This window comes from Pleurodeles waltl, chromosome 12 (assembly GCF_031143425.1).
Source record: "Pleurodeles waltl isolate 20211129_DDA chromosome 12, aPleWal1.hap1.20221129, whole genome shotgun sequence".
NCBI lineage: Eukaryota > Metazoa > Chordata > Amphibia > Caudata > Salamandridae > Pleurodeles > Pleurodeles waltl.
Window position 1 is genome coordinate 665,678,053 of NC_090451.1, and position 18,888 is coordinate 665,696,940.

Genomic DNA, 18,888 nt, shown 5'->3' on the forward strand with positions numbered 1-18,888 from the left:
GCACCCAAACCAACACTATCAAGTGAGGTTTGTAATGAAACTCCTAGGCATGATGTCTTCATGCATAGCCATTGTCCCAAACGCAAGACTACACATGCGTCCCTTACAACAATGTCTAGCAACACAATGGAATCCTATAAATTTAAACCAAGGGCGGCCATTCCAAGACCCAGTGCCTCAATATGTGATCACAACAGATGCTTCCATGATAGGGTGGGGAGCACACCTCAACCAGCACAGTATACAGGGACAATGGGACGTTCAACAAAGGCAACTGCATGTAAATCATCTAGAGCTCTTAGCAGTGTTTCTAGCATTGAAAGCATTTCAACCGCTAATAGCCCACAAACACATTCTTGTCAAAACAGACAACATGACAACAATGTATTACCTAAACAAACAGGGAGGGACACACTCATCACAACTGTGTCTCTTAGCACAAAAGATTTGGCATTGGGCGATTCACAATCACATTCGCCTGATAGCACAGTACATCCCAGGGATTCAAAACCAGTTAGCCGACAATCTCAGTCGAGATCACCAACAAACACAAGAATGGGAAATTCATCCCCAGATACTACAAACTTACTTTCTACATTGGGGAATACCAGAAATAGACCTATTCGCAACAAAAGAAAATGCAAAATGCCAAAACTTCGAGTCCAGGTATCCACACCCTCAGTCCAAGGGCAATGCGTTATGGATTATCTTGTAAACAAATTGAGTCAAAACAGACTCAAACTAATACTGATAGCACCAACCTGGGCTCGCCAACCATGGTACACAACACTACTAGACCTGTCAGTAGTACCTCATATCAAACTACCAAACAGACCAGATCTGTTAACTCAACACAAGCAACAGATCAGACACCCGAATCCAGCATCGCTCAATTTAGCAATCTGGCTCCTGAAGTCTTAGAGTTTGGACATTTAGACCTTACACAAGAATGTATGGAGGTCATTAAGCAAGCTAGAAAACCTACTACAAGACATTGTTACGCAAACAAATGGAAAAGATTTGTTTATTATTGCTATCATAATCAAATCCAACCACTACACGCTTCTGCAAAAAACATCGTAAGCTATTTATTACACTTAAAATAATCAAACCTAGCCTTTTCTTCTATCAAAATACATCTCACAGCAATATCTGCCTATCTGCAGATTACACATTCAACATCACTCTTTAGAATCCCAGTCATCAAAGCATTTATGGAGGGTCTAAGGAGAATCATACCCCCAAGGACACCACCAGTTCCCTCGTGGAACCTCAATATTGTATTAACACGACTCATGGGTCCACCATTTGAACCCATGCACTCTTGTGAAATGCAATACTTAACCTGGAAAGTAGCCTTCCTAATAGCCATCACATCTCTTAGAAGGGTAAGTGTAAGGAAATGCCTCCTTGGCATGGTTGCCCCCTGACTTTTTGCCTTTGCTGATGCTATGTTTACAATTGAAAGTGTGCTGAGGCCTGCTAACCAGGCCCCAGCACCAGTGTTCTTTCCCTAACCTGTACTTTTGTATCCACAATTGGCAGACCCTGGCATCCAGATAAGTCCCTTGTAACTGGTACTTCTAGTACCAAGGGCCCTGATGCCAAGGAAGGTCTCTAAGGGCTGCAGCATGTCTTATGCCACCCTGGAGACCTCTCACTCAGCACAGACACACTGCTTGCCAGCTTGTGTGTGCTCGTGAGAACAAAACGAGTAAGTCGACATGGCACTCCCCTCAGGGTGCCATGCCAGCCTCTCACTGCCTATGCAGTATAGGTAAGACACCCCTCTAGCAGGCCTTACAGCCCTAAGGCAGGGTGCACTATACCATAGGTGAGGGTACCAGTGCATGAGCATGGTACCCCTACAGTGTCTAAACAAAACCTTAGACATTGTAAGTGCAGGGTAGCCATAAGAGTATATGGTCTGGGAGTCTGTCAAACACGAACTCCACAGCACCATAATGGCTACACTGAAAACTGGGAAGTTTGGTATCAAACTTCTCAGCACAATAAATGCACACTGATGCCAGTGTACATTTTATTGTAAAATACACCACAGAGGGCACCTTAGAGGTGCCCCCTGAAACTTAACCGACTATCTGTGTAGGCTGACTAGTTTTAGCAGCCTGCCACAAACCGAGACATGTTGCTGGCCCCATGGGGAGAGTGCCTTTGTCACTCTGAGGCCAGTAACAAAGCCTGCACTGGGTGGAGATGCTAACACCTCCCCCAGGCAGGAATTGTCACACCTGGCGGTGAGCCTCAAAGGCTCACCTCCTTTGTGCCAACCCAGCAGGACACTCCAGCTAGTGGAGTTGCCCGCCCCCTCCGGCCAGGCCCCACTTTTGGCGGCAAGGCCGGAGAAAATAATGAGAATAACAAGGAGGAGTCACTGGCCAGTCAGGACAGCCCCTAAGGTGTCCTGAGCTGAGGTGACTCTAACTTTTAGAAATCCTCCATCTTGCAGATGGAGGATTCCCCCAATAGGGTTAGGATTGTGACCCCCTCCCCTTGGGAGGAGGCACAAAGAGGGTGTACCCACCCTCAGGGCTAGTAGCCATTGGCTACTAACCCCCCAGACCTAAACACGCCCTTAAATTTAGTATTTAAGGGCTACCCTGAACCCTAGAAAATTAGATTCCTGCAACTACAAGAAGAAGGACTGCCTAGCTGAAAACCCCTGCAGAGGAAGACCAGAAGACGACAACTGCCTTGGCTCCAGAAACTCACCGGCCTGTCTCCTGCCTTCCAAAGATCCTGCTCCAGCGACGCCTTCCAAAGGGACCAGCGACCTCGACATCCTCTGAGGACTGCCCCTGCTTCGAAAAGACAAGAAACTCCCGAGGACAGCGGACCTGCTCCAAGAAAAGCTGCAACTTTGTTTCCAGCAGCTTTAAAGAACCCTGCAAGCTCCCCGCAAGAAGCGTGAGACTTGCAACACTGCACCCGGCGACCCCGACTCGGCTGGTGGAGATCCGACGCCTCAGGAGGGACCCCAGGACTACTCTGATACTGTGAGTACCAAAACCTGTCCCCCCTGAGCCCCCACAGCGCCGCCTGCAGAGGGAATCCCGAGGCTTCCCCTGACCGCGACTCTTTGAACCTAAAGTCCCGACGCCTGGGAGAGACCCTGCACCCGCAGCCCCCAGGACCTGAAGGACCGGACTTTCACTGGAGAAGTGACCCCCAGGAGTCCCTCTCCCTTGCCCAAGTGGAGGTTTCCCCGAGGAATCCCCCCCTTGCCTGCCTGCAGCGCTGAAGAGATCCCGAGATCTCTCATAGACTAACATTGCGAACCCGACGCCTGTTCCTACACTGCACCCGGCCGCCCCCGCGCTGCTGAGGGTGAAATTTCTGTGTGGACTTGTGTCCCCCCCGGTGCCCTACAAAACCCCCCCTGGTCTGCCCTCCGAAGACGCGGGTACTTACCTGCAAGCAGACCGGAACCGGGGCACCCCCTTCTCTCCATTCTAGCCTATGTGTTTTGGGCACCACTTTGAACTCTGCACCTGACCGGCCCTGAGCTGCTGGTGTGGTGACTTTGGGGTTGCTCTGAACCCCCAACGGTGGGCTACCTTGGACCAAGAACTGAACCCTGTAAGTGTCTTACTTACCTGGTAAAACTAACAAAAACTTACCTCCCCCAGGAACTGTGAAAATTGCACTAAGTGTCCACTTTTAAAACAGCTATTTGTCAATAACTTGTAAAGTATACATGCAATTTTTATGATTTGAAGTTCCTAAAGTACTTACCTGCAATACCTTACGAATGAGACATTACATGTAGAATTTGAACCTGTGGTTCTTAAAATAAACTAAGAAAAGATATTTTTCTATACAAAAACCTATTGGCTGGATTTGTCTCTGAGTGTGTGTACCTCATTTATTGTCTATGTGTATGTACAACAAATGCTTAACACTACTCCTTGGATAAGCCTACTGCTCGACCACACTACCACAAAATAGAGCATTAGTATTATCTATTTTTACCACTATTTTACCTCTAAGGGGAACCCTTGGACTCTGTGCATGCTATTCCTTACTTTGAAATAGCACATACAGAGCCAACTTCCTACATTGGTGGATCAGCGGTGGGGTACAAGACTTTGCATTTGCTGGACTACTCAGCCAATACCTGATCACACGACAAATTCCAAAATTGTCATTAGAAATTGATTTTTGCAATTTGAAAAGTTTTCTAAATTCTTAAAAGACCTGCTAGGGCCTTGTGTTAGATCCTGTTTAGCATTTCTTTTAGAGTTTAAAAGTTTGTAAAAGTTTGAATTAGATTCTAGAACCAGTTGTAGATTCTTAAAAAGTATTCCAACTTTTAGAAGCAAAATGTCTAGCACAGATGTGACTGTGGTGGAACTCGACACCACACCTTACCTCCATCTTAAGATGAGGGAGCTAAGGTCATTCTGTAAAATAAAGAAAATAACAATGGGCCCCAAACCTACCAAAATACAGCTCCAGGAGCTTTTGGCAGAGTTTGAAAAGGCCAACCCCTCTGAGGGTGGCAACTCAGAGGAAGAGGATAGTGACTTGGAGGACAATTCCCCCCTACCAGTCCTATCTAGGGAGAACAGGGTCCCTCAAACCCTGACTCCAAAAATAATAGTCAGAGATGCTGGTTCCCTCACAGGAGAGACCAACACCTCTGAAATCACTGAGGATAGCCCCAGTGAAGAGGACATCCAGTTAGCCAGGATGGCCAAAAGATTGGCTTTGGAAAGACAGATCCTAGCCATAGAGAGGGAAAGACAAGAGATGGGCCTAGGACCCATCAATGGTGGCAGCAACATAAATAGGGTCAGAGATTCTCCTGACATGTTGAAAATCCCTAAAGGGATTGTAACTAAATATGAAGATGGTGATGACATCACCAAATGGTTCACAGCTTTTGAGAGGGCTTGTGTAACCAGAAAAGTGAACAGATCTCACTGGGGTGCTCTCCTTTGGGAAATGTTCACAGGAAAGTGTAGGGATAGACTCCTCACACTCTCTGGACAAGATGCAGAATCTTATGACCTCATGAAGGGTACCCTGATTGAGGGCTTTGGATTCTCCACTGAGGAGTATAGGATTAGATTCAGGGGGGCTCAAAAATCCTCGAGCCAGACCTGGGTTGACTTTGTAGACTACTCAGTGAAAACACTAGATGGTTGGATTCAAGGCAGTGGTGTAAGTAATTACGATGGGCTGTACAATTTATTTGTGAAAGAACACCTGTTAAGTAATTGTTTCAATGATAAACTGCATCAGCATCTGGTAGACCTAGGACCAATTTCTCCCCAAGAATTGGGAAAGAAGGCGGACCATTGGGTCAAGACAAGGGTGTCCAAGACTTCAACAGGGGGTGACCAAAAGAAAGGGGTCACAAAGACTCCCCAGGGGAAGGGTGATGAGACAACCAAAACTAAAAATAGTCAAGAGTCTTCTACAGGCCCCCAAAAACCTGCACAGGAGGGTGGGCCCAGAGCCTCTTCACAAAACAATGGGTACAAGGGTAAAAACTTTGATCCCAAAAAGGCCTGGTGTCATAGCTGTAAACAGCATGGACACCAAACTGGAGACAAGGCCTGTCCCAAGAAAGGTTCCACTCCAAACTCCCATCCAGGTAACACTGGTATGGCTAGTCTCCAAGTGGGATCAACAGTGTGCCCAGAGCAAATCAGGGTCCACACTGAAGCTACTCTAGTTTCTGAGGGTGGGGTGGATTTAGCCACACTAGCTGTCTGGCCGCCTAACATGCAAAAATACAGACAGCAACTCTTAATTAATGGGACTAGAATAGAGGGCCTGAGGGATACAGGTGCCAGTGTCACCATGGTGACAGAGAAACTGGTTTCCCCTGGCCAATACCTGACTGGAAAAACTTACACAGTCACCAACGCTGACAATCAGAGAAAAGTACATCCCATGGCAATGGTTACTTTAGAATGGGGAGGGGTCAATGGCCTGAAACAGGTGGTGGTCTCCTCAAATATCCCAGTGGACTGTCTGCTTGGAAATGACCTGGAGTCCTCAGCATGGGCTGAGGTAGAGCTAAAAACCCATGCAGCAATGCTGGGTATCCCTGAACTGGTGTGTGTGAAAACAAGAGCACAATGCAAGGCACAGGGTGAACAAGTAGAGCTGGAGTCTGGAAGAATGGCCCAGCCTACCAAGAGAACAGGAAAGTCAGTTGGGAAACCAACTGCAGCACAGCAAAAGAAAGGGAACCTCTCTTCTCAGGAAGAAGTTCTGCCCTCTGAGGGAACTGAGCCTTTGGAGCTTGAACCTTATCAGGTTGAGCTCTTAGGCCCAGGGGGACCCTCAAGGGAGGAGCTGTGTAAGGGACAAGAAACCTGTCCCTCTCTTGAAGGCCTTAGGCAGCAAGCTGCTGAAGAGTCCAAAGGCAAGAAAAATGGAACGCATAGGGTCTATTGGGAAGATGGACTCCTGTACACTGAGGCCAGAGACCCCAAACCTGGTGCCACTAGGAGAGTGGTAGTGCCTCAGTTGTTCAGAGAGTTCATCCTAACATTGGCCCATGACATTCCCCTTGCTGGACATTTGGGACAAACCAAGACGTGGGAGAGGTTAGTCAACCACTTCTACTGGCCCAATATGTCCAACATGGTTAAGGAGTTTTGCCTCTCCTGCCCCACCTGTCAAGCCAGTGGTAAGACAGGTGGGCATCCAAAGGCCCCCCTCATTCCACTTCCAGTGGTGGGGGTTCCCTTTGAAAGAGTGGGTGTGGACATAGTTGGTCCACTAGAACCTCCCACAGCCTCAGGAAATATGTATATCCTGGTAGTAGTGGATCATGCTACCAGGTATCCTGAAGCTATTCCCCTTAGGTCGACTACTGCCCCTGCAGTAGCCAAGGCCCTCATTGGTATCTTTACCAGAGTGGGTTTCCCTAAGGAGGTGGTGTCTGACAGAGGTACCAACTTCATGTCAGCATACCTAAAGCACATGTGGAATGAGTGTGGAGTGACTTATAAATTCACTACACCATACCATCCACAAACTAATGGCTTGGTTGAGAGATTCAACAAGACATTAAAAGGCATGATCATGGGGCTCCCAGAAAAGCTCAAAAGGAGATGGGATGTCCTCTTGCCATGTCTGCTTTTCGCTTACAGAGAGGTGCCACAGAAGGGAGTAGGATTCTCACCCTTTGAACTTTTGTTTGGTCATCCTGTAAGGGGACCACTTGCCCTTGTTAAAGAAGGCTGGGAGAGACCTCTCCATGAGCCTAAACAGGACATAGTGGACTATGTACTTGGCCTTCGCTCTAGAATGGCAGAGTACATGGAAAAGGCAACCAAAAACCTTGAGGCCAGCCAACAGCTCCAGAAGTTTTGGTATGACCAAAAGGCTGCACTAGTTGAGTTCCAACCAGGGCAGAAAGTCTGGGTTCTGGAGCCTGTGGCTCCCAGGGCACTCCAGGACAAATGGAGTGGCCCTTACCCAGTACTAGAAAGGAAGAGTCAGGTCACCTACCTGGTGGACCTGGGCACAAGCAGGAGCCCCAAGAGGGTGATCCATGTGAACCGCCTTAAGCTCTTCCATGACAGGGCTGATGTGAATCTGTTGATGGTAACAGATGAGGATCAGGAGGCAGAGAGTGAACCTCTCCCTGACCTTCTGTCATCAGACCCAAAAGATGGCACAGTAGATGGAGTGATCTACTCAGACACCCTCTCTGGCCAACAGCAAGCTGATTGTAGGAGAGTCCTACAACAGTTTCCTGAACTCTTCTCCTTGACCCCTGGTCAGACACACCTGTGTACCCATGATGTGGACACAGGAGACAGCATGCCTGTCAAGAACAAAATCTTTAGACAATCTGACCATGTCAAAGAAAGCATCAAGGTGGAAGTCCACAAGATGCTGGAATTGGGAGTAATTGAGCGCTCTGACAGCCCCTGGGCTAGCCCAGTGGTCTTAGTCCCCAAACCTCACACCAAAGATGGAAAGAAAGAGATGAGGTTTTGTGTGGACTACAGAGGGCTCAATTCTGTCACCAAGACAGATGCTCATCCAATTCCAAGAGCTGATGAGCTCATAGACAAATTAGGTGCTGCCAAATTTCTAAGTACCTTTGACTTGACAGCAGGGTACTGGCAAATAAAAATGGCACCTGGAGCAAAAGAAAAGACAGCATTCTCCACACCTGATGGGCATTATCAGTTTACTGTTATGCCCTTTGGTTTAAAGAATGCCCCTGCCACCTTCCAAAGGTTGGTGAATCAAGTCCTTGCTGGCTTGGAGTCCTTTAGCACAGCTTATCTTGATGATATTGCTGTCTTTAGCTCCACCTGGCAGGATCACCTGGTCCACCTGAGGAAGGTTTTGAAGGCTCTGCAATCTGCAGGCCTCTCTATCAAGGCATCCAAATGCCAGATAGGGCAGGGAACTGTGGTTTACTTGGGACACCTTGTAGGTGGAGGCCAAGTTCAGCCACTCCAACCCAAGATCCAGACTATTCTGGACTGGGTAGCTCCAAAAACCCAGACTCAAGTCAGGGCATTCCTTGGCTTGACTGGGTATTACAGGAGGTTTGTGAAGGGATATGGATCCATTGTGACAGCCCTCACTGAACTCACCTCCAAGAAAATGCCCAAGAAAGTAAACTGGACTGTGGAATGCCAACAGGCCTTTGACACCCTGAAACAGGCAATGTGCTCAGCACCAGTTCTCAAAGCTCCAGATTATTCTAAGCAGTTCATTGTGCAGACTGATGCCTCTGAACATGGGATAGGGGCAGTTTTGTCCCAAACAAATGATGATGGCCTTGACCAGCCTGTTGCTTTCATTAGCAGGAGGTTACTCCCCAGGGAGCAGCGTTGGAGTGCCATTGAGAGGGAGGCCTTTGCTGTGGTTTGGTCCCTGAAGAAGCTGAGACCATACCTCTTTGGGACTCACTTCCTAGTTCAAACTGACCACAGACCTCTCAAATGGCTGATGCAAATGAAAGGTGAAAATCCTAAACTGTTGAGGTGGTCCATCTCCCTACAGGGAATGGACTTTATAGTGGAACACAGACCTGGGACTGCCCATGCCAATGCAGATGGCCTTTCCAGGTTCTTCCACTTAGAAAATGAAGACTCTCTTGGGAAAGGTTAGTCTCATCCTCTTTCGTTTGGGGGGGGGTTGTGTAAGGAAATGCCTCCTTGGCATGGTTGCCCCCTGACTTTTTGCCTTTGCTGATGCTATGTTTACAATTGAAAGTGTGCTGAGGCCTGCTAACCAGGCCCCAGCACCAGTGTTCTTTCCCTAACCTGTACTTTTGTATCCACAATTGGCAGACCCTGGCATCCAGATAAGTCCCTTGTAACTGGTACTTCTAGTACCAAGGGCCCTGATGCCAAGGAAGGTCTCTAAGGGCTGCAGCATGTCTTATGCCACCCTGGAGACCTCTCACTCAGCACAGACACACTGCTTGCCAGCTTGTGTGTGCTCGTGAGAACAAAACGAGTAAGTCGACATGGCACTCCCCTCAGGGTGCCATGCCAGCCTCTCACTGCCTATGCAGTATAGGTAAGACACCCCTCTAGCAGGCCTTACAGCCCTAAGGCAGGGTGCACTATACCATAGGTGAGGGTACCAGTGCATGAGCATGGTACCCCTACAGTGTCTAAACAAAACCTTAGACATTGTAAGTGCAGGGTAGCCATAAGAGTATATGGTCTGGGAGTCTGTCAAACACGAACTCCACAGCACCATAATGGCTACACTGAAAACTGGGAAGTTTGGTATCAAACTTCTCAGCACAATAAATGCACACTGATGCCAGTGTACATTTTATTGTAAAATACACCACAGAGGGCACCTTAGAGGTGCCCCCTGAAACTTAACCGACTATCTGTGTAGGCTGACTAGTTTTAGCAGCCTGCCACAAACCGAGACATGTTGCTGGCCCCATGGGGAGAGTGCCTTTGTCACTCTGAGGCCAGTAACAAAGCCTGCACTGGGTGGAGATGCTAACACCTCCCCCAGGCAGGAATTGTCACACCTGGCGGTGAGCCTCAAAGGCTCACCTCCTTTGTGCCAACCCAGCAGGACACTCCAGCTAGTGGAGTTGCCCGCCCCCTCCGGCCAGGCCCCACTTTTGGCGGCAAGGCCGGAGAAAATAATGAGAATAACAAGGAGGAGTCACTGGCCAGTCAGGACAGCCCCTAAGGTGTCCTGAGCTGAGGTGACTCTAACTTTTAGAAATCCTCCATCTTGCAGATGGAGGATTCCCCCAATAGGGTTAGGATTGTGACCCCCTCCCCTTGGGAGGAGGCACAAAGAGGGTGTACCCACCCTCAGGGCTAGTAGCCATTGGCTACTAACCCCCCAGACCTAAACACGCCCTTAAATTTAGTATTTAAGGGCTACCCTGAACCCTAGAAAATTAGATTCCTGCAACTACAAGAAGAAGGACTGCCTAGCTGAAAACCCCTGCAGAGGAAGACCAGAAGACAACAACTGCCTTGGCTCCAGAAACTCACCGGCCTGTCTCCTGCCTTCCAAAGATCCTGCTCCAGCGACGCCTTCCAAAGGGACCAGCGACCTCGACATCCTCTGAGGACTGCCCCTGCTTCGAAAAGACAAGAAACTCCCGAGGACAGCGGACCTGCTCCAAGAAAAGCTGCAACTTTGTTTCCAGCAGCTTTAAAGAACCCTGCAAGCTCCCCGCAAGAAGCGTGAGACTTGCAACACTGCACCCGGCGACCCCGACTCGGCTGGTGGAGATCCGACGCCTCAGGAGGGACCCCAGGACTACTCTGATACTGTGAGTACCAAAACCTGTCCCCCCTGAGCCCCCACAGCGCCGCCTGCAGAGGGAATCCCGAGGCTTCCCCTGACCGCGACTCTTTGAACCTAAAGTCCCGACGCCTGGGAGAGACCCTGCACCCGCAGCCCCCAGGACCTGAAGGACCGGACTTTCACTGGAGAAGTGACCCCCAGGAGTCCCTCTCCCTTGCCCAAGTGGAGGTTTCCCCGAGGAATCCCCCCCTTGCCTGCCTGCAGCGCTGAAGAGATCCCGAGATCTCTCATAGACTAACATTGCGAACCCGACGCCTGTTCCTACACTGCACCCGGCCGCCCCCGCGCTGCTGAGGGTGAAATTTCTGTGTGGACTTGTGTCCCCCCCGGTGCCCTACAAAACCCCCCCTGGTCTGCCCTCCGAAGACGCGGGTACTTACCTGCAAGCAGACCGGAACCGGGGCACCCCCTTCTCTCCATTCTAGCCTATGTGTTTTGGGCACCACTTTGAACTCTGCACCTGACCGGCCCTGAGCTGCTGGTGTGGTGACTTTGGGGTTGCTCTGAACCCCCAACGGTGGGCTACCTTGGACCAAGAACTGAACCCTGTAAGTGTCTTACTTACCTGGTAAAACTAACAAAAACTTACCTCCCCCAGGAACTGTGAAAATTGCACTAAGTGTCCACTTTTAAAACAGCTATTTGTCAATAACTTGTAAAGTATACATGCAATTTTTATGATTTGAAGTTCCTAAAGTACTTACCTGCAATACCTTACGAATGAGACATTACATGTAGAATTTGAACCTGTGGTTCTTAAAATAAACTAAGAAAAGATATTTTTCTATACAAAAACCTATTGGCTGGATTTGTCTCTGAGTGTGTGTACCTCATTTATTGTCTATGTGTATGTACAACAAATGCTTAACACTACTCCTTGGATAAGCCTACTGCTCGACCACACTACCACAAAATAGAGCATTAGTATTATCTATTTTTACCACTATTTTACCTCTAAGGGGAACCCTTGGACTCTGTGCATGCTATTCCTTACTTTGAAATAGCACATACAGAGCCAACTTCCTACAGTAAGTGAAATTCAAGCATTCACTATAGAAGAACCCTTTATACAAATACATAAACATAAAGTGGTTCTCCGGACAAATCCAAAGTTCTTACCAAAAGTTATATCACCGTTCCACCTAAACCAAACAGTGGAACTCCCAGTCTTTTTTCCACAACCAGACTCCGTAGCCGAAAGAGCCTTACATACGCTAGACATCAAAAGAGCATTCATGTATTACATTGATAGAACCAAACAATTTCGCAAAACCACATGGTCTACGCCTCATACATTCACAAAACATTTCTGTGTAGATGTGTTAACAACACAACAAGCCACAGTAGGACAGGCTGTATTACGAACATTATTTCAAACAAATTCAACTCCTACAGGCTAAACCACCGCTTTTGGGGAGATAACTGCTTATTAGTCTTTGCACAGCATGTGTATCTGCAGCTACACATGCCATCGAACGGAAAATGTCACTTACCCAGTGTACATCTGTTCGTGGCATGAGTCGCTGCAGATTCACATGCGCCCTCCCGACTCCCCGGGAGCCTGTAGCCGTTATAAGTTGATGAAACTTGTACATTTATAAATTTGTAAATATATAATATTTTTTATACACATTATGTACATACATACTCCATTGCATGGGCACTTTTTACTATATACACAACTCCTACCTCACCCTCTGTGGGGAAAACAATCTAAGATGGAGTCGACGCCCATGCTCAATGGAGCCGAAAGGGGAGGAGTCCCTCTGTCTCGTGACTCGAAAAGACTTCTTTGAAGAAAAACAACTTGTAACACTCCGAGCCTAACACTAGATGGCAGGATAATGCACAGCATGTGAATCTACAGCGACTCATGCCACGAACAGATGTACACTGGGTAAGTGACATTTTCCATATATATATATGGGACGGGGGCACAATATATTATAGCCTTGCTGAGGAATTTTGATCCAGCAATAGAAGGCAGCATAGATGTCACTATTTGATGGTGGAGTATGATGAGCAGCGTTGATAGTCTAGGGCAGGGTTTCCCAAACTGTGGGTCGGGAGACGATTTTTGGTAGGCCACAAAAGTGGGAGCAAAAAAGATGCCTTTAATTTCTGTGTTGAACTTGTCACATTTGGTGCTTCGGAGACATAGGTCACATGTCAGTCTACTGGTAAGTTGCTGCAAGATTGGTGTTTACTTTTCTTTCTCTAACTGCAAAGCAAGAGGAATTTTTTAAGTGAATTAGGTGACAGTCTTGCTGGAGTACAGGGATTGTGAAAGGAAATGATCTAGGACACGGGTATCTGACCTTTTCTGTAATAACAGCTACTTGTGCTGAATGAAAATCACGAGCTACCAAAATTAGTATTGTGATAGTGACCACAAATTACATTAGTGGCCACCATGTGCAAGATTAGTGTCATCTCAGTTCATCAGGCAGGCTTGCCAGCAGTAATGCTAAGGATGTGTTCATTTCAAGTGCCCCTTCATGGATAATGGGTAACAGCCTTATCTGCAGTGCCCGTGGCACCAAGATAATGATAGTAACATGTCTCCCAAATGCCGCTCGATTTATAACTATTTTTTTTGTAATTTTGCTGTACACCCATTTAATAGGGCCAAAACAAATCAGGACACTTAGTGATGCACAAAGGAAAATATTGACAAAACCCCAATTGCCACACGTTATCATTTGTGTGCTGTATATTTCTGTCAGTATAAAACTTTATCTCTGTGCAAAGTAAGTGGCCATTTCAACGGCAAATGTGCTGTCCATTAAAGATAATGCGCTACCAAAAGAAGCTTTAGTTACATTTTTTTTTTAAATCGCCGCCCCACATGACCATTAAAGTTAGGTGGGTCGTGAAAGTTTCAATTCTAAAAAGTGGGTCCCGGTTCTAAAATGTTTGTTAACCATTGGTATAGCACCTTTCATAGGTGTATCTGGATTGGCTGATGGTGTTTGGCAGGAATTAGGTCAGCATTGAGGATATTGAGTCATTTAGGGCCAGATGTAGCAAAGGGTTTTTCCCATTCTGTGTCAATGGGAATATGTGTTCGTACATATGGCCCTTAGTTCGAGCTCGGCATGCTAAGGTTTTTATTTACTGTGACCGTCAAAAAGAAATAAACTCAGCTAGTCGGCGATCTAACTGGAAGTAAATCACTAAAAGTTGTTATGTGTTAATTAAATATCCTCTAAAGTCACTAATTGTTTTGGTCATCGGAGGTTGAGAGTCTGTCATGTTTGAGCATTGACTAATATTGGTTTTTAGTGTTTATGACGTTCAACTTTCACTGTCCGTGTCACTAGATGAGTATTTTATGCGGAGTCTTGCATTGGGACAGTATGGACCATTAATGGTCAGAGCATGCGCAGAAGGACTTGTAGACTGTTTCTATTACCAGATCTGGATGAAGTGCGATAGTGTCACCAGATGGGGCTTGTCACTGGATAAGTGTATAGAACGATCAGCAGTGCTCTAGGTCTCGAGCTTGTTACTATGCGAGTCCTGTTGAAGACTGCAGTATTGATATTCTAGTGTGTTTCATTCAGTGGTACTGGGTGTTAGTGACATAGTAGAAAAAATCCTATGCCTATCCTATGGTAAGTCTTCAGTGTGACAAGCAGTGGTTACAGTCTTGGGCTTGTCAGCAGGAGCATTCTATTTTATTCATCAATGTGATTTTGTTGCTGGTTGATTTTTTTTTTCGAACAGCGAGTGTGCCTTTTTTGACGAGCACCCAGGAGCCTATAAAAAATGAAGGAGGGAACACGAGAGAAGGGTACAAGAGAAAAGAAAAGACTAAAAACGGTGTAAGGTAGTTGAAAAACTAGAAAATAACCAGTGTGGTATGATATTAGAATAAACTGTAGCACTTCCTTTTGCAAAGCAGAGAACCCCTTTTAATCAGTGTGACAAAATCATTCATATAGATTGCATGCAGGCAATTAAGTGTATATGAAAATTCATCATGCTAAACATTACATGTGATTAGTGCTTTCCTTCTCGCAAAGGCTAGGGACTGCTGCAGTGATGTCCTATTTGGGAACTGACGTGGCCCAAAGTCTTAATTTAGTCTTTAATTTGATCTAATGTTTTATGTGTTTGGTCGCCAAGCCTTTGCCTTCTGATTGCTGGTTTACTAAAGTTTCCTTTGGTAGTAACCATTTTCCAGTTCATACTTTGAGTACTAGGTAGAATGAGATACGGGAATGATGATTATTTAGTGCCCATTGGCATGGTGTTGTGTTCAGAACTTAAGGAAGGCTCATAAGAGGCCCCTTGATGGATGTCTGATGAGAGAAGCCAAGGATCTAATAAATTTTGTTCACTCTCTGGAGTAGACTTTATTCTAATTTCTTGCACTACCTTTTGAGCAATTTTCCTTAAACTAACGTTGATTCACTAGAATCCACTTAAGTTATAGAGTTGTTTCATTACTTAATGTGTGCTGTTGAGAGCCTTCTGTCCCTGCACGGCTGCTAATCTGGACAGAGGACTCTCGATTGTGACTAATCAGCAGACATGGTGATAACCCCATGATCGTCGTCTCCAGGGGTGCTTGTGCGGTATCAAGAAATTCCCTAGTGGTGGGCAGACTCTAATGCATGACAGAGCCAGTGCAGTAACACAGCAGAGGGATGGTTCTTCTTCATGAAGTGTTCCCAATTGTGACTGTTCCCTACACATTGGTTCTTTTCAGAGAATTATGAGAGGCTGGAAGCCGACAAGAAAAAACAGGTTCATAAAAAGCAACAGTGGGATGGGCCAACCATCCGCTACTGTTCAACAACCATGCCGCTGATTGCTGAGGTCAACCTAAAGGACGAGAACGTAGATGTCGAGGGGTATGTTTACATACTAATTTACAATTTTTCTTCTCTGTAAACGTTTCATAATTGTCTTGCTGTAGAAAAAATGTGTTCTTTGATCTACGTGTATCCATCTTATGTTGACCTAATAAAAACAAGCATTGGCACAGCCAGTGGGCCTGGCTTCAGTATGCCTATGCATGCAAACGAATGTCTTTACAAATGCTATTTAAAAAGAAGCATGCACAAATGCTCCTTGTCACATATTCTGCCACCTTGGCTTCACGACCGCTGGGAAACGGTAGCAAAAAATGATTTCTTTCTGTGTAGCTTATGCATACGAGATAGAATTGAGTCACACAAACAGCATAATGATTGAGAGAGGATGTAAAGTTATCCCTCCTGCATTCTACAGCGAGCACTTCCTAGAAGGTGAAATAACCAACAGCACGAAGCGTGAGAAAAATAATTCTCTGGGTGGAGCCAGCCCACTCTACGTATATATGGAAGAATTGGGAATAGTATATTTTTGCAGGCACTGCTGTGTTGTCAAGTCATGCTTAAAAATAGCAGCACTGTCAACAAATGTAATTTTCCTCCCTGGAAATAGTTTCATCTCTTAAAGTATGTGATGTCCTAGTCCTGTGGTCCTAATTTTGTCGCATTCCATCTTCCCCCAAGAAGAAATGCACGTTTGAGACCAAAGATAAAATTAAAATAAGTACAGGGAATCTTGAAAATCATTGCAGTGACAATCCCCATCCCATTCCTTCGTCACTCAGGCCTCCTGGCCCGATAACCTCTGCAGTCATGATCCAATATTCTACTGCCAAACAATCAACCAACATATGGAACGTTAGTGGTCTTCTAAATCATTCTGCATGTTTCACATTTATTTGATAAGTGAAGAAGATTGTAGTGAATTGCTTCAACCTGGATTGCTGGGACCTTTTCTGCAGACAAAACATCATGCTTTCCTATTCTCTGCATAAAATTCATGGATTCCTCATATTGTTGGGTTCCAGATGTTTAAGCCTGTGATTCAAATTTTAGGCATTTTGCAAATTTTGTTGTTGAATGTATGTATACAGCAGGATTTCATTAACAAGAACGGACCTTCGTAAAAATCACAGCACGGCATTCAGATTTGTTGATTGCCTATAAGCGGACTCCCTAAAATGAAGTCCAGCTATCCTCAATACTCTACTGAAGAGCCCATCATAATTTTAGTACAGATTCCTTCCCAGCCCAAAATATCTTTTACATGCATTATTTCAAATGATTCTGATCTTTTGAACAGTTTTGTCATTTGTTTTCATATATTTATATCCCCTCCCAGGCTGGACCAAGATACTCAACACAACGCAGATGGCTCCTCCGTTTCAGCAACTGTTGGCAAGTGTTCACGCACTTTCATCACGTTTAGCGACGAAGCCACCTTGAGAAAATTCTTTCCAAAATCCAAGCCAGCCAAGGTCCCGGTAAAGGAGATCTGCCCAGTCACCCACAAACTTGCCCAATACCGGGACCCTATTACGGATATCCCCTACTCCAGCATCCGGTCCTTCAAGATAATCCGTGAGGCCTACAAGAAGTACATCACGGCCCATGGGCTGCCAAATGCGGCGATGGCGGCGGCTCTAGGGACCAGCCCTTCTGTTAATGACTCTGGTGCCCGCTCCGGAAGACAGAAGATTATAATTAAGCAGTCTGGGCCATGAAACTTGGCCAAGTGACCCTAGGAGTCTGTTTTAAGGCAGTACCAGCTAAACTCCTGTTGACCCATTGATGATATAATGGGATGGAAAGATGCACCTGAATTTTTGAATGAAAACTATGTTTTAACTTATTTTTCACTCAGGAAACACTGCAAGTAATCCTGCTGGGGAAGCCCCCCTCGTCCCCTTTTCATAGATTGTGTGGATACCAGCGTTTCTTTCAGCACAAAAATATGACTTCCTTAAACAATCAGTGCTTTGCGAGTGCAAGAAAAGAGTAATAGATGTGAGGAAGCAGTTTAGGCATTACTAAAATAAGGTTGTCTGTCTCCAGGCTTTTCATTACCTTTGTTTTGCAACCCCTGTAATCCCATTTACAATTTTGCCAAATCTAAACACATGCACAACATATTCACCATATGTACTTCTACACCTTCCACTCTGCAGACCTGAACCTGATGTATTTGGAAAAAAAAAGCCCCTTGAGTTCCCCTGTCTTGTGAAGAGGTCAGGAAGGATGCTTTATGTTGGTGTCTTCAGCATCCAGACTGAGAGGCAGCGGTGTAGCTCAGTATTGCAGTTAATGGGCAGCACTTTATGCATTTTTGTTTAGATAATGTTTCTTGATTTGTAATGCCTTTAGTTGAGGTGAATTATTGTTTGAAGTTGATTAGAAACTTGGGTGTAAGCAAGATGATGTCTCTAAAAAAAATATTGGCATAATTCAAAGTGTATTAATACTAATACTGGCTTAATAAGACTTTTCAGACTGTTTTTCAAGATAACTCCCTTCACTACTTTTATTTCAAATTAGAAGGGTTTTCAGTAAATAAATACTCTTGATATAGAATATGGATTTACTGATCATATTCCATTGTACATTTTAGTGTGCCCTTCATCTTCGTATGCAGGTGCAATTTTTTAAAATACAACAAAGAAAAGGAAAAAAACAAAGTTTCTGTCTGCCTGTTGATAACAGCACACACTTTGCCAGTGATGTTTGTGAAGGGGTCTACAGGGATCGTGGTACTTCAGGTTCTAGTACTAAAGCATGCTAGTAATCTTTGGAAGGAGATTGCAGAATGCATGCACAAGACTAATTTTGTTTAATGTTCTGTTGTTTTTATTCTTGGTACATGTTTTTGCGACGTGCACATTTTGTTGACTTTCCAGTTTTGAGCTCAGAATTCCCATTCCAAAGTCTACACTTTGTTAAAACTACCAGCAGAGCTAGTGGGTCGATCAAATACGAAAAATAAATCGAATTTCTTAAATTGTCATCAGTTGTGAATTTGTAAAAGTTTATTTACGCCTTTAACCGTTTCTTGGTTACGTACGGTTTTTCTAACTTTAGATCTGTCACTCAGGTGGGGAATATGTGCTGCCACCGGCTTTCTCAGAATGGCAACTTTGCTCGTTGTTCTTGTCACTTCGCCAGATTGCTCAGTGTTTGCCAGAGTTTGAGGTCGCTGGGGGACCAGAGTTTGGTATGGTGTTTTGGGTATTGTGCATCTGAATGAGTTATCCTCAGA

At 45.7% G+C, this 18,888-nt stretch overlaps 1 protein-coding gene across 2 annotated transcripts in view; it reads left to right on the plus strand.

The window, feature by feature from the left end:
* VPS72 (vacuolar protein sorting 72 homolog) overlaps nucleotides 1-18,636 on the plus strand; it is a 40,833-nt gene extending 22,197 nt beyond the window's left edge. The window contains exons 5-6 of one of the 2 annotated variants that reach the window (XM_069218484.1): nucleotides 15,530-15,674; nucleotides 16,978-18,636. In XM_069218484.1, coding sequence (XP_069074585.1) covers nucleotides 15,530-15,674; nucleotides 16,978-17,359 — 527 coding nt within the window. In that variant the 3' untranslated portion in view covers nucleotides 17,360-18,636. Of the gene's footprint in view, nucleotides 1-14,541; nucleotides 14,664-15,529; nucleotides 15,675-16,977 lie in introns of those variants that run through there. The other variant, XM_069218483.1, reaches the window with a different exon arrangement.
* The last annotated feature ends 252 nt before the right edge of the window (nucleotides 18,637-18,888 follow it).